This window comes from Sinocyclocheilus anshuiensis, unplaced genomic scaffold (assembly GCF_001515605.1).
Source record: "Sinocyclocheilus anshuiensis isolate Anshui unplaced genomic scaffold, SAMN03320099.WGS_v1.1 scaffold306, whole genome shotgun sequence".
In the NCBI taxonomy this organism is placed as follows: Eukaryota; Metazoa; Chordata; class Actinopteri; order Cypriniformes; family Cyprinidae; genus Sinocyclocheilus; species Sinocyclocheilus anshuiensis.
Window position 1 is genome coordinate 2,091,724 of NW_015544175.1, and position 27,154 is coordinate 2,118,877.

General features: G+C 36.9%; 2 protein-coding genes across 2 annotated transcripts in view; one reads left to right on the top strand and one right to left on the bottom strand.

Moving 5' to 3' along the window:
• LOC107696146 (kinesin-associated protein 3-like) overlaps positions 1 to 12,160 on the bottom strand; it is a 25,457-nt gene extending 13,297 nt beyond the window's left edge. The window contains exons 1-10 of the mRNA XM_016496346.1: positions 11,989 to 12,160; positions 11,300 to 11,431; positions 11,071 to 11,216; positions 10,932 to 10,990; positions 10,653 to 10,794; positions 6,575 to 6,674; positions 6,054 to 6,178; positions 5,772 to 5,870; positions 3,743 to 3,921; positions 2,783 to 2,945 (exon numbers count right to left, since the gene is read on the bottom strand). Of these exons, the coding sequence (XP_016351832.1) occupies positions 2,783 to 2,945; positions 3,743 to 3,921; positions 5,772 to 5,870; positions 6,054 to 6,178; positions 6,575 to 6,674; positions 10,653 to 10,794; positions 10,932 to 10,990; positions 11,071 to 11,216; positions 11,300 to 11,431; positions 11,989 to 12,020 (1,177 nt within the window). The 5' untranslated portion in view covers positions 12,021 to 12,160. The remainder of the gene's footprint in view (positions 1 to 2,782; positions 2,946 to 3,742; positions 3,922 to 5,771; positions 5,871 to 6,053; positions 6,179 to 6,574; positions 6,675 to 10,652; positions 10,795 to 10,931; positions 10,991 to 11,070; positions 11,217 to 11,299; positions 11,432 to 11,988) is intronic.
• A 1,617-nt stretch (positions 12,161 to 13,777) lies between these two features.
• On the top strand, positions 13,778 to 18,796 carry LOC107696087 (alpha N-terminal protein methyltransferase 1B). The gene is made up of 4 exons (XM_016496259.1): positions 13,778 to 14,180; positions 17,054 to 17,226; positions 17,849 to 18,101; positions 18,540 to 18,796. The coding sequence occupies exons 1-4, from the start codon at positions 14,006 to 14,008 to the stop codon at positions 18,794 to 18,796; spliced, it is 858 nt and encodes a 285-aa protein (XP_016351745.1). The 5' UTR covers positions 13,778 to 14,005.
• The last annotated feature ends 8,358 nt before the right edge of the window (positions 18,797 to 27,154 follow it).

Consider the following 27,154-nt stretch of genomic DNA (forward strand, 5'->3'; position numbering starts at 1 on the left):
CTCCTTGAGACTAAACATGATACATGATATCATGATACATGAGAAACAGTAGCTTTATTTTATTTATATATATATATTGTGGCGGGACGACCAAACTACAGACACAGTGGGTGTGTCGTCAGGCCTCGGAGAGGCTTTTATTAACAAAATATAAACAAAGTGTCCAGGAAAAAGGGCAATCAAGTATCCAAAATAAAACAGGGGATCTGGCGTCCTCATCGTGCTGCTGATGATGGTGATGCTGATAATTAGGGGGAGGCAGCCGACTCGTCACAATATATATATATATATATATATATATATCTCTATCTCAGGCCCGGCGGAAGGATGGCATAACTGGGGGGGCATTTCAATCCCATGGGGGGGTGGCACTACTTATAATGCGCAATGACAAAACAGACACGTGCATGCCCGCTTATGCAGTCACGGATAAAAAAAAAAAAAACATGAAACCAAAATGTAAAAACCCAAGTAAATTATATTGCACAAAATTTAAAAATGAAAGCAATTTTTTCAAACAATGGTCACAGATTGAAAAATAATAAGCATAAATCAAAACTTTAATAAAGCATTAAAAAAAAAAAAAGCATGAATCAAAACTTTAAACACATTTAAAATCATATTGCACAAAACTGAAATATTAATGCAAAATTACCCAACTTGCAAACAAAATCATGTTTTCCTTGGTTATATTTCTGTTTTTTGTGCTCTCAGACATTTTCTGCTCATATTTTTATTTATTTTTTGTATGCAAATGGTGTTTTTTCACTTCGCTCTTGTTTCTGCTTTGCTTTTCCAAATGTTGCAGTTTCATGTAAATCAGGGCGGGCTTAAGCATCATCATTGGTCCACTAGTTCTAGACAGCTCATCCTCTAGCCAATCAGTCGAAGAGGGGAGTTGACGCCACTCCAATGCGCCTCATTAGCTGCCAATGCTCAGTATATTTACTTGCCCTGCCAACTTTGTTATATTTTTCTTATTAGCAAAGTATTTTTTTATTTGCTAAAAATATTTATAATATAGTTTATATATTTTTTCTTTTTTTCAATTTCTATTTTTTTTGTTTATTTTTTCAAAAACTAAACTTGCAACAATTTAAACAACCTCATCTATGTTATCTAGCTATATAACATTATCCTGGTAAAAAAATAAACAACAATATACGGTGCTTCGCAAAAAACACACATTTAAGTTTTGAAACCATAAAAGTGGCAGTGGGTGGCATTTGTAGGTGCTTACTGCTAAATTCAACGCAAATATATGTGATATATTAGCAGTGGTGTGCTGTGTGACAGGTGAAATGGTGATTTCTTTTTTACTGCACTTGGATGTAAACCTCCTGTACTGCAAAAAATTATTTTCTTACTCTGTAAGAAAGTATTGTTTTCCAGTACATATATCTAAACATACTTATATCAAGATACACTTGAGAAGCAAATTGACATATTACGTTATTATTTTTTGTTTTAAGCAAAAACTCACTTAATTTTTATACATATTTTAGGAAACAAAACATAATATCTTATGTCATTTTGCTTCTCAAGCATATGTAACTTGACATAAGAATGTTTAGATATAGATAAACTAGAAAAAAATAATCATCATAAGAAAATAATTTTTTGCAGTGTGAATTGAGAGGGAGTTGTCAGTAAGTGGGTTCTGGTTATGAGGTCATTCATCAAGGAGGTTATAGAGGATACCAAGCTTCACTTTCATCTTATCAGCAAGGTCATGACCCTCAAAGCGTTTTCTGGCAGAAGAGCAGATAGGAGCTTCACTCGGTGCACTTAAGGCATGATTCATGAGGCATCTACAATACTCTGACAGGACAGGACGTCACATTCTTACAAAGCAGACCAGATAAAAGCAGAGGTTACACACACCTTCTTCAAAAAATACTTACAAAAACATCACATCATCCACACTAGTGCAAAGGACCATTAGCTGTTGGCAGCCAGTCCAAAGTGTTCATAAAGAATGAGTAGTTGTATGTGTCTGACGGAGAGAGAAAATCTCCGTAAGCCGCTAAATGTGGACTTCCCTCGTGCTGGAAGAACAACATTTACTTTAGAGCCGAAGCTGTTTTTTTAACAAATATATTACATTAATTGCATGGGACACACGACACCCCCCTGAGGCCTTGCAAAAAAAAAACCACATTGTTGGTGCCAAAGCCAACCACGCCTGTCTGTGTAGTCCATGCACCATTCGTGTGTTTCGTTTCATCTCAGGAAGCGGTCTTTGAAAGACAGGACAGAGCCAGACTGTAACTGCTTTATGAGGCTGAGAAACGTTTGCTTCCTCAAACACAACATAAACAACCAGTACATTTAGCAAGACTTATGCTGTCTCAATGGTTGTAACATGGCAAGTCTGTTAAATAATTAATAATAATTTGAAATCATAACCCTGATATAAAATAGGGCCAAGGAGTTACGTGGGCAATGTGGGTTTGAAACCGGCTTGCAAAATTTAGAATATTTCCCTATTTCTTCCCTTCATGTCCTGTCCTCTCTATACTATGAGTATATATAAAATAAAAAAATAATAATACAATTTTCTTAATAAAATAAATTTAAGAGATAAAATAAAATGTCCAAAATTGGATTTATAGAGATTAGAGATATAAATAGCTTTAAATAAAAAGCACCAAAAATATATTTTGATCCCTACTATGTATAGATAAAAAAATAAAAACAAAACAAAAAATATATTAATAAATACAAAATAAAATAAAATAAAACCATGGAAAGCAGTCCAAACCACCTGCAGGAATCTTACCTAGCAGTGAGGTGAGTTTGGACAGAAGGTCGGCCTGCACCATCTTGCTGCGGAGGCCCGTGTCAAAGGACAGATTAAGGAGGAGGCGAAGAGTGACGTTCAGGAGATCTTCATGTTCACAGGGCACCAGTTTCACCAGCTTCTCTACTGTATCTATCTCAGCCTATCAAAGCGAGAGAGATGATTGCAGTGGAGTGATGTAAGAAACTGCTGTAAGGTCAGTTCGTTAGTTCTCTTAGTCATGTGCCCGTGCCTTTGCTTGTTAACACATCTGCCTGCTCCAGCTGTGGTCAAACACAGCCACAGACAGACAGCCCAGCAGAAATATGATCCCCATTAAAGCCACTGTTCACAGCCTGGAACCAGTTTTCAAATCAAGCCTTCAACCTTAATAACTGCCTACATCTACAACCTTACTTTCACAGTCAGCGTCAAACAATGTGAGAGAACCATCACCTCCATAGCATTTGTCAAAGCTGTAACAATCTTTGCACAGCTGCCTTTACAAATGTGACAAATTTAGAAGATCAGAAATTAGCTGATTAATGAATCCAAATAAATGATTGCTGAGATAACCTTGGTTCTAGGGTTAAGTGTGTGATTGGTTGCAGGTGGAGGAAGTGTGGGATAAGTGGTCGACTACACAGTACAACTAAACTGTCTTGAAGTAGTACAGAACATCATATAAGCAACAAGTTATGAGAACAGGTGTGGCTGATTTAGGAAGGAAGGAGTAATAGGAAGAAAGTAACAACTGGGTGGTGTAGCCTTGTGGGGTTTGAACCTGCAACCTTCCAGGTTACACTCTTTAAACACAGCATTTAAACACCCCATGAAACCAAACTGGAGTTCTGGGGATTTTTGTCCATGTCTGTAAGCTTTGAGGGCATCTCTAAATGAGTGTACTTCTCAAAGTCAACAAAGTCACTTTGGATAAAAGCATATGAGAGTATTCCTTACCATGTCATTCTTATTTTCTAAGAAGATACTGAGTTTCTTGAGGAAGGACACCACCAGCACCAGGAGCTCCTCACTGTCTCTGTCCAGCGTTTTCACCAGAAGGTGGACAATGTTCTTGTTCCTCATCTTCAGCTCTGTGCGGGTGTCCTCAGACAGATTCAGCAGCAGGTACAGAGCAACTGATGGCATAGAAACGCAAGCAGCAAAGTTATCAAGACATTTTCAAATCTGTATTTAAAGAAGATAATATTGAAAGCAGATATTTTTTGTTGTTGTTGTTCAAACTGTATATACACACTACCACTCAAAAGTCTGGAGTCAGAAAGATTTAAAATACTTTAATTCAGCAAAGATGCATTAAATACATCAAAAGTGAGATTAAAGACTTTTTTTTTACAACAATACAAAATATTTCTAATAATTGCTGTTTTATCAAATAACCCACAAAAATTAGTTATCAGTTTCCACAAAAATGTTAAACAGCACAACTGTTTTCAGCATTGGCAATAATTAGAGCCCTGCATTTCAGCCCGAGCCCGACGTGGTCCGACTTATTTACGCCCTTAGGGCCAGACTTCGGGCCAATTTTAACGTCATAGCTCACACGCGGGCCGGACATTGGGCTTGTTTTAGGCTTCCCTTTCTTTTCATATTTTAGACATTCATCAATTAAGGTGATGGAAAAGATGTGCTGCAATGGTGGAATCAACCATGCTACCATGACTGTCAAGACTGGCTCTCACGGTGTTTAGTGTTAAAGCAGCATAGCAGCAAATGTGCCTTCAGCGCAGCTGGAAGAGTTACAGAAGAAAGGAGGACTGGATTAAAACTAAGGCTGTCCCCGACTAAAGATTTTTTGGACTTGTAACCCAAAGGTCACGGGTTCGAGTCTCGTTACAGGCAGGGGTTGTAAGTGGGGGTAGTGAATGACTAGCGCTCTCTTCCAACCTCAATACCACGACTGAGGTGAGACCCTTGAGCAAGGCACCAAACCCCCAACTGCTCTGTGGGTGCCACAGTAAAAATGGCTGTCCACTGCTCCTGGTGTGTGTATGTGTGTGTGAGCGCACTTGGATGGGATAAATGCAGAGCACAAATTCCGAGTATGGGACATCATACCTGGCTACACGTCACGTCACTTTCACTTTTACTGTTTCACATTGTGATATGCTTGAAGTGTTTTATATCTATGGATTTTACTGTGGGCAAGTCAAGTGTTGATTTTAAGGCTAAATCGATCAAACATGTGGTAAACTCACTTTAAAAAACAAAAACTTGTTTTTCTAAATTACCTTAATAAAAAAACAAAAATAAATATAACCACTTGCAATTAAAAACAGAACAATTTTAATGGCAATGTAATGGGGAGAAGGAAAAAAATAAACAGTCATGGGGCTCCAGTCGGACTCGGGCCGGGCTACAGCCTAAGTGTCTCTTTAATAATAAGCACCAAATCAGCATATTATAATGATTTCTGAAGGATTGTGTGACACTGAAGACTGGAGTAATGGCTGCTAAAAATTCAGATTTGCCATCTCAGGAATAAATGACATTTTAAAATGTATTCAAATAGAAAAGAGTTATTTTAAACTGTAATAATATTTCCACAATATTACAGTTTTTCCCCCAATTTTTTTAACCAAATAAATGCATACTTAATGAGCATAAAAGACTTCTTACCGACCCCAAACTTTTGGACTACAGTGTATGTATTCTTTCTTTTCTAATGCACTTATATTTGATATAATAATATTTTAATGTCTGATTTAATTTGTGATTATTTATTCAAAAGAGCAGTGGCATTTCTGCACCAACAGAATTGTAAAATAATGATTATGTTCAAAATGATTTTCTGATCACTGCTCTTGTCTTCCATTAATTAGGAAATGACAAACATCATCTATAGAAAGACAACTGTTTTTTAATATTGTATAGAATCATATTTGGCGTCAGTATCAGCCTGTCTAGTCAAAACACTTCTTTAAGCTGTAAAATTAGACATTTCTTTGTGGGGAACAATGTGTTCTACCTCTCAAAAGCTGTTCCTGTTTGGTCAGCAGTCCATGGTACTTCTTCAGGGCTTTCTCGTACTCCTTCTTCAGGTTCTGATTGTCTGGGTCATCGTCCCGTTTCAAAAAGTCAAGGACCTGGTCTATTAAACCCTTGTGTTCAGAGCAGTAATTAAAGGGCAACATTTTAATTAAAACATAACACCCATGCCCCCCAGACCCTTGGCATGACTTAACCTTTACCCTTTCTCTGACATCCTCTCGCTCTTTCACCTATGACCCCTGCTACACTGAAAGGATATCGGCCTTCTTTTTCTTCAGCAGTTCGTCCTGCCATAGGTCATAGCGCTTCAGCTCATGCTCAATTATGCTCATGCACAGCACTCCGATCTTGTAGTGAGTGATCAGGCCATGGAACTGGGAGAAACTGGAGATAAAAAGCTTATTTGTCTAACCTTCACCATGTTTCCAACCATGCCAAAATAAAGCCTCAACCCATGTCAAACACGCTCGCTCACCGAGAGTATGATGAATGTTAACCAAACCGTTGCAGACTTCAGGAGGATAACATCAGAAGGGCAGAGATTCAAGAATGATTCTAGCTTTCACATTTACCTACAGCCTCGCTTTTCATATGAGTCCTGACAGCAGCTGATGTGTCGTATTATGATAGGAGTATTTATTGTAGTATTATGATTCTCATGTAAGAAAATATATTCTCCTCATGGCACATCACCATTGTTGTGTCTCAGTTCGGAGCACAACACCCATCTAACTGAAGAGCGAGTCTTGGCTAGAGCGTGCAGATGTGCAGACCGTTTACCTGGAGAAGCAGAAGAAGACGTAGATGATGGTGGTTGCCAAATCGACACTCTGCTTCCAGTCTTCCCTCAGGACCCGGGCCAGCGCGCCCAGAGCTGTCTCTGTGGGAGAGCACACAAAACACTAAATGCTTTCATTGCTCATGAAAATAACTCATGTTGTGAATACAAAGTGGCAACGGTTTGAAATATGTGACTGCTTGTGAATATGGAGAATATGTTATGATATGGGCTGATGGGAAAAGAAGGAACACACTTGCAAAGAAGAAAATGCATTGTGGGTAAAAATCAAATGACATTATTTTTATTTAGATGCTAATGGGCAAATATTTGGAGGAAAGTGGAAAACAGGCTGTAGTGCTACAAATATAATAGAGTTACAGAGGCCAAAGGGGTCAAAGAGATTGAACACATGAAAGAAAGCAGAAATAGAAGAAACTTCCTTTTTTATGAATAGACCCTCATTGTCTGTTTTACTAATGCTTACTATTAGTGGCATTAAATTTAGCAGCCAGCATCCTTGCTGGATAAAAGTATTCTTAAAAAAAAAAAAAAAAAAATTAATCTTACTGACTGATTTTGAATGGTACACTGTAAATCAGTGTACCATTCAAATCAGTGACATTTACGGTAAAATACCGTAAAAATATTGGTAGCAACATTTTAGGTTTTACAGACTTAACTTAAATCCATAATAAAAATATATATGTTATTAACTGTTGTAATGTTAAACCAACCTACTGAAGTACTAATATCTGTTTTTATCCATTGTTATACACTGATAACCACCAAAAACAGATGGTGATGAGAAAGTCACATGATGAAAGCTCATCACAAACAGCTTTTCCACAAGCGAAGAGGGAAACACTGACGTATAGAAGGTGCACAGTGTCATTCCCACAAACACTAAACACCATCATGGTAACACACACATGATACTGAAATATAATGCAATAAACATTAATTTAATAACATTACGGTACATTCACACGGGGCGTCGGCGTTGACGCTTGATGGAGGGCGTTTCTGAAGCTTGGTGCTGACGCGACTGTCATAGTGACAATGGCCAATCCCATTAGTTTTCTGGTGTTGCATGAACGCCATTGGCTAGCGTCTGCACCAGGGTATTTGCATAAGGCAATCTGATTGGCTGACGTCTGCGTTGGCGCTTGAAAAGTTGAAGTTTTCAACTTCTGCCACGAGCAACGGACCCAACGCGACGCGACGGACCCACAACTCATTTCGGCAACACTTGACGTCACTCCATTCAAAGTAAACGAGAGCCGTTGACGCCGATGCCCCGTGTGAATGGAATGAATTAGATGTAAGATAAAACCCTAATGTACACAACTGATAAGAAAAAAACTAAAAAGAAACATAGTTATTTCAATGAAAAAAAACCATTAAATATGAAGTGTCATGCAGGGAATTCTGAGAATGTCAATTTATGTTTTTTCACCGTAAATTATACAATGACTTTATTTTTCACTTCCAAAGACTGTAATTTTAACAGTATTTTACTGTAAAATTACATTCAATTTAATTACAGTTATTCTTTGTATATAGCATGGAAACTTACTGTTAACCAATGAACAGGTTTTTACTGTAGCATTTTTACAGTCTTTTACTGTTAAAATCATTTTTTACAGTGTAGGGTACAAGTCTTTGAGCTAATATGACAAGCCCTTTTTCATAAGGTAAAGTGCAGAGGTTGAAAACATTTGGGCATAGAGATCCTTTTGTTATGAAGGAATGAATGAGGTACGTAAAATAATGGAATGAGAATGACTGCGAAGAGAGGATCATAATGTCCTAAATATGGCATCCTATAAAAGTGGTTGATATTTCACCCAACAATTAAAAATTTGTCATCATTTACTCAACCTCAGTTTGTTCCAAACTTGTATGACAGAGGCTGCGTTTACACTGCAAGTCTTAATGCACAGATCTGATCTTTTGACCATATCCGATTTTTTGGCACGTCTGTTTACATTCACTTTAGACACGACTGGTATCCGATATCTGTGTTTACATTAATTCCCACCCAAAAGGATTGTCTGCAGTGATCGCTTTACTATGCACATGGTAGACCCTCGGGTTTTAAATGGCCATGCTATTAAAATTATTTATATAATTCACGTCGAATGGCCATTATTATTTGCCAGCATGGACAACGGCTGTCATGGATGTTTTGCAGCACAAAATCTGACTGAACTGATAAAGACCGGAAAATAACAGTAATTTTAGACTATTTTATCTACAGCTCGTTAGAGGTAGAATTCTTTAGTGAAATAAAGATGATATTTATTGAAATGAATTCGAATTAATTAAGGAGAGAGAGAGAGAACGAACGAATGCATGCACCCACGTGCGAGCGAGCGATTGTGAAGCATTGCAAACAAGCTTGTCGGCTTAATTACAAAAACTGCTAAGTTATCACCTCATTGCTGAGAAATATATGTAGCTTTTAGCTGTTGTATTTTCAAAATTCACGGGGCGGGGGTTGAAAACCAGCTCCTGAATGTGCAATTTCTTACCTATAAAAAGTTTCCATCTCAATAAAATGCGAGCGAATACAGCACGCCGGCATTAAAAATCTTTATGAGCAAACGTGTCGCCCTCGCATTGGGAGTTCTGTGGAGAATCGGATATGTGTGTTTAGACGTAGGTCGGATGTCCAGATATCAGATGTGTATCCGATTAAAATCCACATTTGGAAGTGGCTCAGATCGGATGCAAAAAAATCGGATCTCGTGCGGGTTTTTGTGTTTACACGTGTGCAACAAATTCCGATCTGTGTCAGATGTGAGCGAAAGATCGGATTTTTTGTGCCAGTGTAAACGCAGCCACCGATTTTTTGGCACGTCTGTTTAAATTCACTTTAGACACGACAGGTATCCGATATCTGTGTTTACATTAATTCCCGCCCAGAAGGATTGTCTGCAGTGATCGCTTTACTATGCACATGGTAGACCCTCGGGTTTTGAATGGCCATGCTATTAAAATTATTTATATAATTCACGTCGAATGGCCATTATTATTTGCCAGCATGGACAACGGCTGTCATGGATGTTTTGCAGCACAAAATCTGACTGAACTGATAAAGACCGGAAAATAACAGTAATTTTAGACTATTTTATCTACAGCTCGTTAGAGGTAGAATTCTTTAGTGAAATAAAGATGATGTTTATTGAAATGAATTCGAATTAAGGAGAGAGAGAGAACGAACGCATGCACCCACGTGCGAGCGAGCGATTGTGAAGCATTGCAAACAAGCTTGTCGGTTTAATTACAAAAACTGCTAAGTTATCACCTCATTGCTGAGAAATATATGTAGCTTTTAGCTGTTGTATTTTCAAAATTCACGGGGCGGGGGTTGAAAACCAGCTCCTGAATGTGCAATTTCTTACCTATAAAAAGTTTCCATCTCAATAAAATGCGAGCGAATACAGCACGCCGGCATTAAAAATCTTTATGAGCAAACGTGTCGCCCTCGCATTGGGAGTTCTGTGGAGAATCGGATATGTGTGTTTAGACGTAGGTCGGATGTCCAGATATCAGATGTGTATCCGATTAAAATCCACATTTGGAAGTGGCTCAGATCGGATGCAAAAAAATCGGATCTCGTGCGGGTTTTTGTGTTTACACGTGTGCAACAAATTCCGATCTGTGTCAGATGTGAGCAAAAGATCGGATTTTTTTGTGCCAGTGTAAACGCAGCCTTACTTTCTTGTTTTTAAACCCAAAAGAAAATATTTTGTAAAAGGTCAGGGTCCAACATTGGAGCACACTGACCGTCATCGCACAGAAAAAAAAAAAAACACAAACATTTTTCAAAATACCTTCTTTTGTGTTCAACAGAAGAAAGTAAGTCATACAGGTTTGGAAAGCCATGAGGGTTGTAATGATGACAGAATTTTCATTTTTTGGGTGAACTATGCTTTTAATCATACAGTCTTACCTGAGAGCAAATCCAAGCTTTTTTATATTGTAATGTAAATGTATTTGAACACTAAAAATAAAATCCTAAACTGTTTAAAAATGACTCATTCTAGCCATGAGCTCCAGTGTGTGACGCACCGTTCTGCAGCAACTCCTCCAGATTGTCAGGGTTACGGGCCAAATGGAGGATGAGTGTAGCTCCTCTGATCTTCTCAGGGATGTCCTCATACAAGAGCTCAATATAGTCATCTATGCTATTAATATTGGCCTCCTCATCAAGCTACAGGACACAAGATAAAGCATTAAGTGAGTTAAAAATGTTTTTATACATTTTGGTTGAGGACTCAGTGGAAAACTATCATATATCATATGTGACACAAAAACAATGAAACAAATGCATATTCATTTCAGCTATACCTCCATGCCTTCAAAAGGAGTCAGGTCTCTTGGCTTGATCTGTTTCTTCTCTTTCTTTTCTGAATAAACAAAACATAAACAATCACTAAAGCACTGAAGAATTATTTATAATATTATTACCCCATTCTTCTTCGCATACCAGCAGATTTCTTGCGGTTCTGCAGGTAGAACAATAACTGTTCCACCTCAGGAAGTCTGGAAGGGGAAATGAGTCTACACTCCTCCACTACCTTCCGTGCCAAAGACGCAATGTCCGTGTTGGAAGTCAGGCTTTTCAGACGGATTCTGCAATCGGAGGAAAATTTTAGCTCTAAAAATCTACCACACAATCAATTTGCCAACTATGCCATTTATTTAAATGATCTCACATCTTCTGGCACTCCTTGCGCTCTCCTAGCATTGGGTCTCCCATCTCCCCCAGGATCGTAGCTTCCACTTCATACTGGACAACAAGGGCTTTTTCTGTGGGATGGACATCTAAACTGCCACCCTTATATTTCCTGAAGACAAAACATTACAGATTATTATTGTCTTAAGACATTTTTCCTATGATGGTCGATTCATAAGGCTCATAAAAATAAAAGTGGTACTTTATTGGTAAAACAATCGTGTTTTGTTATTGTTTTTTCTCAGACATTTTCCCTGATAGTACCATGTAATCCTTCAAAGCACCTTAATATATAAAAATATCATGGTAAATTAATAATGTAAACATTAAGTACCATTATAAACATAGCATTCGTACAAATACAATTTATTCATTTAATAACTCTATTGAATATGATGATGATGATCATGTGGTGGTGGTGATGAAGATAATGATTATGATTATGACCATATAAACGTCACCTTCAGACACATAAATATAAACTGATGCCATAATTTGAAAGAAAAGCCTGAACATTTTGAAAGTTGTACACATAAAAAATCAATATCTTACACCTTAGAAAACAACATTTACAGGCATATATAGTGTTTTTATGCAGTGTAAAGCTCAAGTTCGATCACTAACGTTACAGTTAATGACAGAGCTCGCTCGCATTACACAAACACTCACCGTTTTAAATATCTGGCGTCGTCCGATTGCATTGTTGCTCATAAATCAAGGCAAATAAACATGTGCGGTTGATTTCTGTCAGATGTTTTGACGTGTGTCTAATTTCTCGACTGCTTCATCGTTTCTGCTCTGACAGGATGCTGATGTTTGTGTTACTATGGGTGTGTACTGAAATTTCGTGAAAGAGCGAAGAAGCAGAACTAGGCGTAAGAATCTCTAGCGCCACCTGTACATGTGGAGGTATGTACCGCTCACTTGGAATACATGTGCTGGTTTGACTGTTGTTGAATTTGATTTGTATTGAATGTATTTATACTTATACTGTTTTTCTTCAACGCATTTTATGGTGCTGAATGTATTAGTTCAAGCCTCACTGATTTAATTATCTTACAATCTACAACTGGAAGTAAACTAGCTATTGACTTAGCCTCTAAACCCTAAAACCAGATTAGATTGTACAAATTATTGCTGTCAGAACAAGAATACAGACTGTAAGAATACAGAATACTTTTTAACCACCAATCCAGTTTTTATGCAGTTGTTGGACTAACAAATGTCTTGTTAGAAAAAAAAGTAAGTTAAGTACACAATTAAATGTTTAATTCATTACACTTTATAGCCTATATTTGCATCTGTAGATTTCAATTACAGCCCATTTTCTCAAAATGAGTTTTTTTCTCATGTGCTGAGCGAGACATCTTTACTTCAATAGCACTTGCATACACCAAACATTGTTGTTTTATTATTCTAAAGTTTTTTACAGAGGGATTTGTTCATAATATATCATTTGATTGATTTATATAACCTTTTATTCCTAAAAACATAGTGAAAATTGTATTTCTGACTGTCTACAGTATTTATGGGGTGGTAAAAAAAGATATCCAAAGAAAATCCAAGACATTTAACTGTAATTTGTAAACAAAATTGAATGAATTTTGAATCTGGCTTTATCTAATGTTCAGATTTATGTTCTGGAAATGTATGCAAATGAGTGCATTTGTAATTAAATAACGCCTCATTTACATATTTAGACATAACATTTCAGAAAACTTGTGGGCTAATACAAAAAAATGTCGTATTGTACTGTGATGAATCAGCTGGGGAAGTATGGTGATATCTTTTAGATTTATTAAGACCTCAAACAAAATGTGACAATGTTTGCAACATTTAAATATGGCTTTTTTGGACCAACTTTGTAAGACCTGCATTATTTATAAACAGTCTTCTCTAATTGCACTGAGCATGCTTTTCCAATTTAAGCACTGGTTCAGTTTTGGTTCACTGAATATCACATACACTAAGGTGATGATCATTTGGCAATTTATCCAAATTTCAAACTGCAGTCATATGAGTAACACATGGCCCATGAGCTGACATGACTAAAAATGATATCTTTCTCTCTCGCTCCCCCCCCCTCTCTGTTTTTTCACACTATTTGAATGAGTAACTCTAAAAACATTTCATTTTGGTGAATTGCATTTTTCTTATTGTAACATATTGCTGCAGTGTCAGTGCATGCAAACAGTAAGCAGCACCACATGTTCAGATTAGATCTGTCTTTGAACTTTCCTCACCACCGTGAACTTGCCACCAATACCATGTATACAAACATGAGAAGGCAGTGCTAAGAATAGCCACTACATAAGCCGCTTGCCGCTAGCTGTGAATGAATGCACGACTCTCTGGTTCATGTGTTGGTATGCACTAATATGCCATTCTGTGTCTGTGGAACATAGGAGAAGGAACTTATTCTGGAACTGGAGAAGAAGGCACCACTCCTCTTCTGAGGCAATCTTACCCATCCCTTTCTTATTCCTCCACCCCAGACCTAAAGCAGGTGATCTGATAAGATGTGGGAGTTTTAAGCACTCTGCTGAGAAAAGAACGCTCAACCGGTCAGTAACCAGAGGCCTCCTACAGATATAGCAGCACTGTGGTGTCTTTAGCATTTCTTCCAGAGATACCTTGAGCTACACATTATCACCTACGCTTTGAGTCACTTTGCAGAAGATTCAGAATGTCTGATTCCACCTCCATTATGGAGTTTAGAGGGACGCATCAAGCTTTCCGAGACCGCTGGGCAAAGACAGATGATGAGATGTGCAAGCACAGTATGTCTTTCCACTTGCACAATACGCTGAGGAAGGAATTCTTCGCCAGTTACCTGTACCTCCTGGAACAGATTCCTCTGGGTAAGATGTGGGTGTGGGTGGCACAGTGAACTGTATGAATTATGACCCTTTGAAGATTACTGACATTCACTGTAAATCTTGTTGTGATGAGAACAAGAAGTATGGAGTCGTAGAGTTGGAGTATGAAGTGCCAGAGTTGTCAGCATTTGGCCTGCGACCATTAGTATTCATGTTATTAGCATATCTTTCCCTAAAGCTTTTTCAAAATGATATCTGAAAATACTTTTGAACAACTATGCCTAAACCATAATATCCAATAGGAACAATAAATTTTCACTGTACAGTATACATACTATTAATTTAAGCAATCGATGTTATTTGAAGCATAATTGCATAACCATGTATATGCATGCTGCATATTTTACATTCCACTGAATAATAAAACATCAGCTGTGGCTTTATGTTGGTGTATTAGCAGCAATAGCAGCTGATTTCAAAGTATTGGAAGGCTTTGGAAATTGTGGTTGAGTGTTGGTGAAACATTGAGAAAACGTTAAAAAAACTTAACAAATCAATGATTTCTTTCAACAGACACAATCACACACATTTGCATTGTTACTGATGAGTTTGGTGTGGCATTAAAAATAAAAATGTTAAAATTAAGTGTTATTTCATGTGTTTTTGCTCAATATTAATATAGGGGCATATCTGTTAGTGTTTAATGTTGTATTATTTTTAAATGTAAAAGGGTGTCTGGTATGTGTAAGTTTGTGGGGTAACGACTGTGCAGAAGAGTAGAGCCTGTGGTTAGGAAGTCGATTGGCCAAATATTGTTAAATTATGATACTTAATTGAAAAAGTAATGGTAGTGCACTTTTCATCACATTACTAGTCTGCTCTCTAAGTGCTAAATTATGAGTAGGTGTGCTTATGCTATTATAAGCTGGCTATATTTTAAAATATGAAACGTGTATATCATAAATGATTGTTAAATATGAGAAATATATATTTCCATATATGTGTGTGTATATACTGCATGAATATGTTCAATACATTTTTACACATGCAGTACCATATCTTATCACATGTACATCTATATATTATAAAGTGTATTACTGAATATAAAATGACATATATTGTGATATATAAGTAAATATATTGTCACATATTTTTCAATATATGAAAAACAGCAATTCTTTATGTATTATTCAATATATTGTAATATATTTACACAATATATTATTCTGTATAATGTCTAATATACCATTATGTCGTTTAATATATTGATCATTCATATATTAGGAAATATATTTTCTTTGCGTTAGGGGTATTAAATTATATTTATAGGAATAATGCATAATTCAACATATTGGAAAGAGTTTTTTATTAAATTTAGAAACAGTGAACTATACTCTAAAAAAGTAACCCTATAAAACATCTTCCAGGTAACTAAAAGCTAGCAACAGCACTTGCTATTATCATGCAAAAATAAGCCTATATAATGTATGGAGTTTGTGGGAAGAGTAAAACACATAAAATTGCAAAACATTTACCCCATCAGCATGATGGAAACTGGAAATGCCTCGCAAATTACAGCAAAGTTTTGTTAGTGTCAGTGAAATTCTTCATAATGAATTACAATAAAATTAAGCATTAGCAGCAAAAATATTTTTAATGCATCATACATGACATCAACTGTGTTTTAGACCAAAAGGGAAGACAATCATTCATATTTTTTGGAGGACTGAAATTAACCCATCAGTGTTTTGTGCTTAGCTTAAAGTGATATTTCACCCAAAAATTTAAATTCTGTCATCATTTACTCACCCTCATGCCATTCCAAAACTTTATGACGTTCTTCCTTCTGTGGAACACAAGAGAAGATATTTTAAAGAAACCAGATTTTTGATCTCCATTGTATGGGAAAAAGCATTGATACATTTCTCAAAATATAATTTATGTTTCACAGAAAAAGTTTGGAATGACTTGAGGGTGAGTAAATGGATTTTTCTCTTTCACAGAAAAATGAGTATTAATGTCTGTTTTGGCTGAAATGTTTCCCAATGCTAGCAGGTTGTTTTAATGTTGCCTCATGACCAATAAGGCAAAGCAGATGAGTGCATGTTAAGCTATAAAGAGGGCCATCAAAAATATACAGGTCCAAAATAAAATAGTCCACAGGGAATTACTACCCAGTGTTACTATTTTTGACTTTGGACAAGTAAACTTGTGGTTCGCATGTCAAAGCCTGCTCACAATTTCAGTATCACAATCCACTGGCCCTGCCAGTTCTCTCTCACCTGTAGCCCTTCAGCAAGGTCTTCCCACTAATCATCTGGTGATCTGATGTTTGACTCGAACTTTCCAAGCATGCGTTGACTTAATGACTGGTCTGTCCTTTTAGTGACCAGCCATTCGAGAGAGCAGATGTTCCAGCTGAACTTAATAATGTGACATTAGACTGCTGCTGACAGAGTATCGCATGTTGGGTTGCTTTAAACTATCTAAACCCCTAAATGTGCCAACAAAGCATTCCTTTGCAATGTAGTACAACACTGTCAATACCAACAGTATCTTGATGCTTCAATTCCATTTGCAGAAAGAAAAAATCTTGGAAATTCAGATATGTTACTCCATAAACAGATGCTATTAATAACTGGTACCTTTCAAAAAACTACTTATGACTAAATGTTGTTGTGAATAGTGAATGAGAAGATACGATTGCATTGAAACTTCATCTCATAACTGTACACTTTCCATTGAGATGCTTTGATCCCTACATGCTTTTGATAACTACAACACAATAGATTTCTAGCAATTAAATGAATGGCTTATTTTTCCTCTGTAGTCTGTGAATAATTCAAAATACTCACAAAAACCTGAAAACTGTTGTGCATTTTTTTTTTACTGTCTATATGTTTATTGCCCTACAGTGAAACTCTATGCCGTGACTTGTGAGTACATTAAAGGCGAGAAGCAGTTTTACTACAGGGCACAGAATTTCTACAAGGATGTCCCGGCCTCAGAGGAGGGCATGATGGGAGATTTTGTGGAGATATCGGAGATTGACCTTGAAGGCTCAAGACAGTTCCTGAAGAAGTTTGTTGTATGAAATTTTACCCTTCTCTTTCTTACTGAATGCTTAAAGTAACTAAAACAAAGATTATTGGAGTACGTTTTACAAGAAAATACTATTTCAGTCTTTCTACTTCAGAATGTCATGTTTATTTCAATGTAATTATTTGAGAATTTAGTAACAATTTCTGAGTGATAATTGTTTCTACGCCAATTTTTTTCATACATTTGTTTTCATACATCAGTTAAAAAGAGTACATTATATATATATATATATATATATATATATATACTGTACATAATATCCTATTTATAAATATCAGATACAGCCTATAACAGCAGACAATCATTTTCAATTGCATATTGCCTTTTCAGTCTGCTCACACATACTTTTAGATAGCAAGACCTCAAGATCAGAATGACCAAGCTGTACACGTCTCTATTACGCTATTTGAACATGAGGTTAATTAACACATCCAAGTTGACAAATAGCATTAGCTTCATGAATAGTGTTCAGCTGTTCTGCTGAAACTTTGACCATGAACCTGGACTAGCGCTCATAATTCTTTATTATTTTTGAACATCAAAAAAAGTGGAAAACAATTAGATGGATCATTTATTATGCGTCTTATTTTTATTAATGATCCTGATAGGGTCCAGGGAAGGCTGGCACCAAGCGAGCACTAGACTGTGGCTGTGGAATCGGGAGGGTGTCTAAAGGAGTTCTGTTTCCTGTGTTTGAATCCATGGAGATGCTTGACATGATGGAAGAGTTCATTCTCCACGCTCATGAGTGTTACCTCGGAGATTACGCAGACAGAGTGGAAGCCTACTACCTTTACAATCTGCAGGAATTCATCCCACCTACAAAGAGATACGATGTCATCTGGCTTCAGTGGGTTGCCTGTGAGTGAATTGATTGTTTTCATGTGTTATTTTATCTTATGGAAGATGTATTTTACAGTAATGTTTTGTCTGCATTTACTACTTTAACTTGAGCTTTGTTTTCTGCCTACCTACTAGGCTATCTTTGCCCATTTGCTGTAATGAGAGCAGCTGAATGCTAGTCAGAGTCTTTTGTTTCAGTATACAGTTTCATCTTCCTCACTGCAGTCTGTGTACATTTGACACTGGCGGCAGAGATATCTATATGAAACTGCTTAAAACCATATAATGATAATACATGAATTCCAGGTGGTGAAAGTTTTTTTTAAGACCTAACCAAAGTGACCAACAACAAGTAGTTATATATAGTATCTGCTAAATGACTTTTGGACTGTGGACATTTGAAATGTACACACTCTCTTTTTGTCAAGGATTCACAAACCATTTTAAATTTCTCAGGTCATCTTACTGATAAGGACCTGATGGAGTTTTTAATGCGTGCTAAGCAGAGCCTGAGGCCCAATGGTGTGATCATCATTAAGGATAACATGGCGCGGCAGGGCTGCAAGCTGGATCCCATTGACAGCAGCATCATCCGCCACCTGGACATCATGAAGAACATCATTCAGACAGCAGGCCTCACCATACTGGACGTGGAAAAGCAAGAAGGCTTTCCTGAGGCCATTGTGCCTGTATGGATGATCGCCATGCACTGAAGGAAAGACTTGGGTTAGAAGCAGAGAATTTTTTTAGAGGAATGTGTTGTACATGCACTTATGTATAGTATATATTATAAATGCATACAATTTTTTTTTTTAAATTCCATTTACCAGCTAAAACTGTAGTAATTTCAGTTTACGGAATCAGTGGATTTTTTTTTCTTTCAAAATTCTTCAATTTTGTGATCTTTCCAGAAGCTTTTGCAGTTTTGAAAAGCAATGAAAGCAGGCTATTTTGTTTCTACTTCATATACATGTAAGGTTAAGATCATGTAGAAGTGCAAACATGTTATTTTGGCTTTGACAGAAATCTGTGATGTAGATTTTTTTTTAAATATAATTTCCATTTTTGTTGAAATGTAACAGATAGATGTATATAATTGTATCGCCCTTTTCAAAAGATGTAGTATTTTGTACATTTACTGTAGTATCATAAAGAAAAATAAATAATTTATGTATTTTTTTACAAGAAAATGATGCTGTTGTCTATGTCTGATGTAACTGACAGAATTGTGTCTTTAATTATAGTAATTTTTTTGTTATTTAGAGTACAGAAATGTTAATCATTCTGAGTAATAAAAAAACTGTATCAATGACATTTCTTTTATTACAACAATAAATCATAACAATAAAGAAAAGTCATTGAACCACATTAGTGAACATTTTTCAGAGACATTGGTCCTGATCTCTCCCAAATGCTTTAAGTTAGAAGTATGTCCTTAAAACAACAAAGCTTTACAGGTAAAATGGGCAAAATATAAAAACTTTACAGTATAGAGGATCTTTGCTTGCTTACAATGTTGAAGATAATGAGCATTTGTTGGATATTTCCTTTAAGTATTCTTTGTGTCTCTGAAAGCAGATCTCTGCTTCACATATTTAAAGAACTGAAGGATAAATAATGTCAACAAGTTCAAAACTTCATTGTATTCCCCCAACCATGAAAAACCACACTGTTTAGGTAAATGGCTCTCAGATGGTGTCTTTGTAGAGGAAGGGAATTATCCCTGGTTTTGACAGACTACTCTTTTGTATCTGCCTTGGGCTCTGTCCAAATCTGTCAGAACGTGTCTGCATAAAGAGCATCAGCAAGTCACCTCAAATATTCAGCATATAAGCCTCACAAAGATCCTGAGCAGTGCAGTGTAAAAAATTCAAGCAGGTCCTTTTCCCTGTGAATAGGCGGTTTGTCAAGAAAAAAAGTGCAAACACTCACAGCACGCAATGCAGTCAGTCTGTTATGTTTTTGAGTGATCTGTGCTGGTTCTTTACCAAGCAAATTCAATACATTTTTCAAAGTTCAAAACACCCTCAGGCTGCAGTCGTATTTCTTTCATAAATCTGTGTAAATAGCATCCAAATGTCTATTCGCCTATTCAGAAATGGTTAGCGTACCTGGCAGTTTCTGCTATCAAGTTTAATCTTTCTCGTTTCCTTCGCAGGCAGTCTGGCAGCTAATGGTCTGTATTAACAGAAATAACATTAATAAATTTGGTCATATTAGAGCTGAATTGGGCCAAACTCCAGGCACAGAGAGTCAAACATAACATTGACAGACAACTGGGAGTGTTGCACTGACACAAGTAACTATCAACAAATGATCGTGTGCCTAGAGCTGGCAGTGGACAGTGACATCAAAATTCAGGTTTATTTAACAATTATTTCTCATTTTTCAAAAAGATTAATGCTCATTTGTGGTGTCAAAGTTTGTGCAAGTTCCTTCAAATCTCATTTTAATCAAATTTATTAATAATTTATGCCTTTCATAACTAGACTTTAACCTCAAAGTCTTATAACTACAGGCTTGATACCAGTAAAATTGGTCCTCTGGGTTTTGAAATGTGATACCACTGATTGACATGGCGTTGGGAAAAGAAAAATAATAAAAAAATGCATTTAAATCTCAAAATATTCCCTTTAAATCATTATGAAGGATTGTGATGATTTGGGGCTGGTCTCTGCCAGGAGAGTGACAGAGTTACAACCATAAACGTTCACAGCTTGTTGTCTGGTACCGGCTCTCAACCTTATTCTACATGTCAGCTCAAAGGCCAGAGCTCAGTTACACATACTTTTTATAGGCCATGCTGATATTCAATAGTTCATTCAGATATGCACTGCCCCTATCATGTACTGCTGATTACATTAATTTGATATCCAAACTGTTCAAACTTTGACAAATTACATGACAAATTGATGGTTTTAAATGGAATATAGTATTTAAAGTGTCAAAATGCCTTCTGGTATGACAATCTGCAGAGATAAGTAGGCCATAAGCCATTTGGAGATTCCCCCCAAAACACTGTTGCAGCGTTCCAAACGGGATAAATTTGCCTCCGAAGGGCACTTCGGAGTGAGAACAATCATAGCCACCATAATAAAGGTCTTTCCAAACCGAAGTGCTCAATGCCTACTTCAAAGGGCCCTTCGGAATGAAGGATTTTGAAGGGTACAACTGATAAACACTTTCGATCCCATGATTCTATGCGCAGGTTTAATTTGTGACGCAGATGACACAGAAATGCATTCCAAGGAACAGTTCTCAGTCTCCTACACCCTCCAGAATGGAACGTAGTCTGTCTCTGTCAAAGCTTGCAACATTGTCTCAACCAATGGTGTACATTTGGGGCGGGGCTAACAGGTAGGGTGACCAATGGGGAATATTTTGGAAATCGGATTAAAATATTAATTGTTAAACAGGGTTGGTATTCCAAACAGAGAGCCATGGTTATTTTAGCACATTTAGTAATTTATTTTCATACTGTGCTCATATTATTCCACTGACAGTCATTGTAAATAATTTTTGTAAAGATTTATAAATCTAACAATACCATCATAGTGAGTAGAAAGAAGATACATCATATACCTTAGTCAGGTTAACGACTATATTGTATTTAACTTAGGTGAAAACAAGCCTATGAGGGATAGATTCTAATAACTGTCATAACAGTTTTATGGAGTTTTTGTCTAACGAGTATCTATTTGGAAAGATGTTTCATCAGCTAAACAATCAGAATGTTGTCAAACAACAGTACAATCCATTAATCACTCCCTCCCTCACAGCCTTGTTTACATTCCTGTCAAAAATTAAATATGAAGATACCCTGACTAGATATATTCAAAGCGAATATTTTCCATATTTGAGGGTCCTGGGTATCAGAAAACCTCTATAAACATCTATAACTCTTGTTTTTGAGTGAGTTGATGAAAGGCTAATAATTAATTAAATAATAAAAATATAAAATAATACATTAACAAACTAAAACAACTAACTAAAAAGTATGAAAAATTGAAATAATAATTACATTTAAAATAATAATTAAAAATAATAATTAAATTCTGAGGATATAGGTAAATATTTTAGGTTCAGGTTAGGGTTCAGCTGATAAAAAAAAAGGTTGGGAATCCCTGCTGTAGATCATCAGGATTTGAAAAGGATGTTCATATCACCATAGTACTTCAGAATTGTCTGGTTCCTAAACGCGGTCAGACTGGTACTACTGAGGAGAATGCATTTAGCCACAATCACCTTAAAATGTCAGCCGCAAACCACGGCTGCCTCATCAATGATCATGTGACCCTGTTTGGCCTGGCCTGATGTGGTTGATTGGTCGCTGAGGTCAGACATTTGTCCTTGTGATTGGATTGGGCTTTTACAGTGTGGGGGATAAAAATTGACCACACTGGCACAAACAGTAAACATGGTTGCCTGTTTTCCTAATTAGCGATCCCTTAGCTACTAGCCTGACTAGCAACATGTGTTAGTTCTGCCACAACTAAGCCAGAAGCTTGTTTTCTATGCTATATCATAGTTTAAGTGAGAGGGAAACATTACTACTTCACTACTTTGCAGGGGTCCTCCAGCTAAATTAGATGACAAAGCAGGGAAGGAAATTAAATGTGCAAGCCTATTAAATAACTCAAGCTAATTAGCTACAGCTAGCACCTAATTTAATGACGTTGTACAAAGTTTAATTGTAAACCCACCCAATTAGATTCAAAGGAATGGGTAACAACACAATGTAATCTGTTGGTTTTGCTGTTTGTGAAAAACGTGTATAATCACCTTGTAGGCATTTTCTTTTGCTCTCAGGCTTTGGAAGAACCATTGTTCATGCTGGTTTCAATTTGCTAACCTTTCAGATTACACAATAATGAGCCAAAATAACTCTCACATGCACACGGAGCCTGCCTAAACTGTTTTCCACCAAGGTTCATGATTCACTATTGGTTTCCACAGCAAGAGTGCGTGGGGATGTTTTTGTTGTTGAGAACAGTCTCTTCCTTTTCAGATTGTTTTGTGGTGAACTACATTGTATCGCAGCTTGGCTCGTGAGAACAGATCACCAGGAGAGAAAATAAATAAGAGGGTAAAATATAGAGAAAGCCTGAGAGAGCCATTAAATCTAACGGGCCCAAAAAAGAGTGGACGTAGCGGCAGGTATTTCCTGCTTCTTGATCTTCTGGAGCTGAGCTCATTTTTCCCCAATGGGGGTTCAGGCTTGGTTTGTATAATAACTTGTGGGATAATGCCAACAGTCTATTATTCATTTTTCTTTGGGAGGAAAACAGTTTAGAGGAAAAGAAAAAAATAAATCATATGGCTGGAAATACGGCTGGGTATCTGTGTATCATCTTGATTGCAAAATGTTTAGCATGGAAATGATTTTTGGATGTATACATTTAAATTCAATTTTACTTTACTGGTTAAGAAATTCCTGTGATCTGTATGGATATGCTTAAATTTGCCACAGTAAACTGAAAAAAAAAAAGATCAGATTCAAGAATAGACACCAAATAGAAATATTTTGTAACATTTTTAAAAAGTCTTTACTGTTACTTTTGATCAGTTTAATATGTCCTTGCTGAATAAAAGTTTTACCTTTCAAAGTTACTTGTACTTTCAATGTACTGTCACTTTGGACAACAACAACAAAAATCTGCTAAACGACTATTACCAACATCATTGAATACATTTAAGCCTAATGCAATTACATTTACAGCTCACAACATGTTGGTTCATTTTCATTAATTTCACATTGGTTGGCTCCAACCAAACAATGCAGAATTTTTCTAAGCAAACAGCCATCTCCAGGCCACAGCAAAGCCCCTGCTAATGAGAGAGCAGGCAGCTCGCTCACCAATTTCAAGTACAATTTATGAACCGAGCTGAGAAATATGTCTTTAATAATGGTAACAAATAGCAGAGCTGCTGTCGGGATTGGCACAGCGAGACTGAAGCTATAGAGGAAAATAACACCCCAAGGCCAACCGCTTTTGGCAAAGTCATTCTAATGAACTGTGAAAATGCTTTGCAGTGTGTCAGATATGGGCACAGTAGAAACTGGCTCTATAAACTCCTGATTAAACTACAGTTTCTGTGGTTTTGCCATCATTTAACTGTGTTACAGGCTCTGTTGTAGTCATAATTGTCAGTGCAGAGGTTAACAGAAATATGGAGATGGCTCTGCCTGGCGCTAGTGAACCTCAGACATGGTCTCGAGCAGTTACTATTTTTAAAGATCCAAATTTAAAAATGTAAAAATTTAATTTAAAAGCGCCTTGAAATCAGTTTCTTTGTTATTCCTATCCCAAATTTGGAATGTGTGAAGGGATAAGGACATGCACTGGCATGAGAAATGACAGCTCTCTGCATTTTCTGTGCCCACGTTTTAGTACAATTTGACAGGAACAATTTTAGTTTTATTACTCAGGATGTATTATGCTAATCCAAATGAAGTCAGGGAAATGGATGTAGTCACTTCCCGTCAATGACTTCCATGTAATCCTTATTATCTTGTTCAATGACCATATTAACACAAATTAAAATGCAGACACCCTGCAGATTCTAAACATAAACGGTCATATTTTATGAGTCTCTCTCACCAGGAAAGAGATGTTGTTCATTGTCACATGACGTTAAAGAATACCGACAACCCCTGAATACCCAGACTTAAACTCAGCTCCATATCCCACGCAAACACATCTTGTTGGCAGATGTGGCGACACCACAAACACTTCAAAGTGCCTTCTCCATGCACTGACGCCAACTGTAAAAAGTGCCGGACATATGGGTCGGAAAATATTAGACCTTTCAAACAGCGGCTGGGCAGCCTCCTCGTGGTAGGAGAAAATATTTTTATTACTCATCATTTAGTGCTGTTGAGAGTAAATTGTGTCAAAGAACTTCAGGAGTCATTACTTCAAAGCAAAACTGACAGAAGCAAACAGATCTGAGTTACACGGTATCACGCTGTGTTAAATGAAGCTCTTTGCTGAGTGATTTAAAGCAGCACTATGTAACTTTTTCTGTGTTCAAAATGTGCAAAATGTATATAATGAGCGAGTACATCATGAATTCATCTTCCAAACCGCGTTTTTGTCTTATTCCGAATCACTACGGTACACATAATAAGTACTTATATTTGGACTATTGTAGTCTGGTCGGGTCGTCACCGCTGCGGAGTAACACATACCTGCGTGAATCGCCATAGACAGAGAAGTAGCTCCAGTTGGAATGTTCTTCCGCGGGATGTGCAGTTCTGTATTAAGAGAATATTAGGGTAAAAGTGAAAAATGCCCATTCACACCAAGAACCATAACTAAAGATTAATATAATGATAACTATATTAGTGTCCACACCAACGATAACGTTGTGTTTACTATAAGTACTATACTATAAGTGTTTGGAGTTATGTCGTAGCTACTGCTTTAAATGCTCTAGTTATTTAAAAGTGCTATATACAATTTTCCAACCACTAAGTTAGGTCTCAGACAACAACATGTGCATCGGCCACACCTTCGTACGTCTGTTCATTCACGGCACCCTGTCACATCAAGAAAACTGGAAATTACGGAGTAACGAAACTGAGATACCTTTGACTTTTGTAAACAATGTCAAGTGACGAGGTAAGTAGCTAAGACAGAAAAATAGCTTGCAGAAATTTACCTTCAGCAGAAAGCTCTAACTGCGCTCCGCCATCTTGCTTTTACAGAGCGGTGAGGGAGGTCACTCTCAGTCTCCTTATAAATGCAAAACAACAATTTTTTTTTTAAATCTATAAAAATGCTCTGAAAGGGATTCCAAAAATATTGTTCTCTCTATACTTTCATAGATTTAATGTCTGTTCAAATCAACAGAGATAACGATAACTATATTAGCGTCCACACTAACTTTAGATGTAGTTGTCATATGTGTGAGCTCTTTAAAGTCGACTGGATTTAGATTGGCTGTCAATGTTTTCATCAGCTGGAAAAAATCATTCTTAAAGTGATTCAAAGGATGTGGTTCCTCTGTGTCATTATCGTTATATTTGTGGTACGAACTTCCCTATTCTCAATTAATGATTATTAAAACGTTATCGTTTAATCATGACAACTCTCGGAAGATTTTAGTATGGTGATGGATATGACAATATTAATGTATTTGGTCTTGGCGGAATAGATCTGCGACGCTGCTGCTGAATTGCTGCTGCTGTTGGTTATTGCTGTAGTTGTAGATTATCGCTGCTGCTGCAAGCAAGTACAGGAACTTGCTACTGCCAATGCATACGGCAATACGGTGCCATGAGTATTTAAGACATACTGCTGCTGCACAAATAGCATATAAAATAACCCATAGCAGATCTATACAAGTGGAACTGGGGAAGGTGGAGGGTTTCAGAGAAACTCTGAAAGCGCGCTGCAGGAATCTCTAGTGAATGCTAGCCAGCCATATAAATGCAAGGCAGTAAGCTCATTGGCTGCATATGCAGCATGAACCAATCAGATTGTGCCAAGTCGTTTAACTCTCTGAATATCATCAGTTATGTTAACAAAACATCAGCCTGCGCCATCTAGAGTTTCATGACTAAACTATATATTTATAGTTAGCATCCTATCAATCAGTACTGGCAAAGTCATGCGAGGACATGACCTAGGTTTCAAAGCTTGAATTCTGATGGTTCATCGCTAGAGGACGTTGATCTGGTAAACTTATAAACCAGTGCCTAATATAAGGTATTTAATAATTTGTAGATTACATTTAATACCTTTGAAAAAAGTGTCTGCACGTTTGGGTTGTGTTCAATTTGCATTTGCACCGAAGCAATTGGTTGAACTGATTCACAGTTTGGAAAGGCTTTGTTTCTCCCATCACTACTTGAAAGTAGCGCCGGTTTCATTTACCCTGATATACAGCGTTGCCATGGGTGATGGTGAAATTAATAAGAAATAGCAGACCGCTGGATTGACCAATCAGAACAAAGTATTCCAGAGAGCTTTGTTTATCTATTCGCTGACTCCGTCACTTCTCGGCAGTTACTGTAATGAGTCAATCAGTTAATCCAATACAGCTGTCACAGACATGCAGTGTGA

Excerpts from the sequence above, each read along its gene's own strand:
- LOC107696087 (XM_016496259.1), top strand. The coding sequence starts at position 14,006 with ATGTCTGATTCCACCTCCATTATGGAGTTTAGAGGGACGCATCAAGCT. Across the intron at positions 14,181-17,053 it reads CCTGGAACAGATTCCTCTGG|TGAAACTCTATGCCGTGACT; the intron begins GTAAGATGTGGG and ends ATTGCCCTACAG. Across the intron at positions 17,227-17,848 it reads AGTTCCTGAAGAAGTTTGTT|GGTCCAGGGAAGGCTGGCAC; the intron begins GTATGAAATTTT and ends TGATCCTGATAG.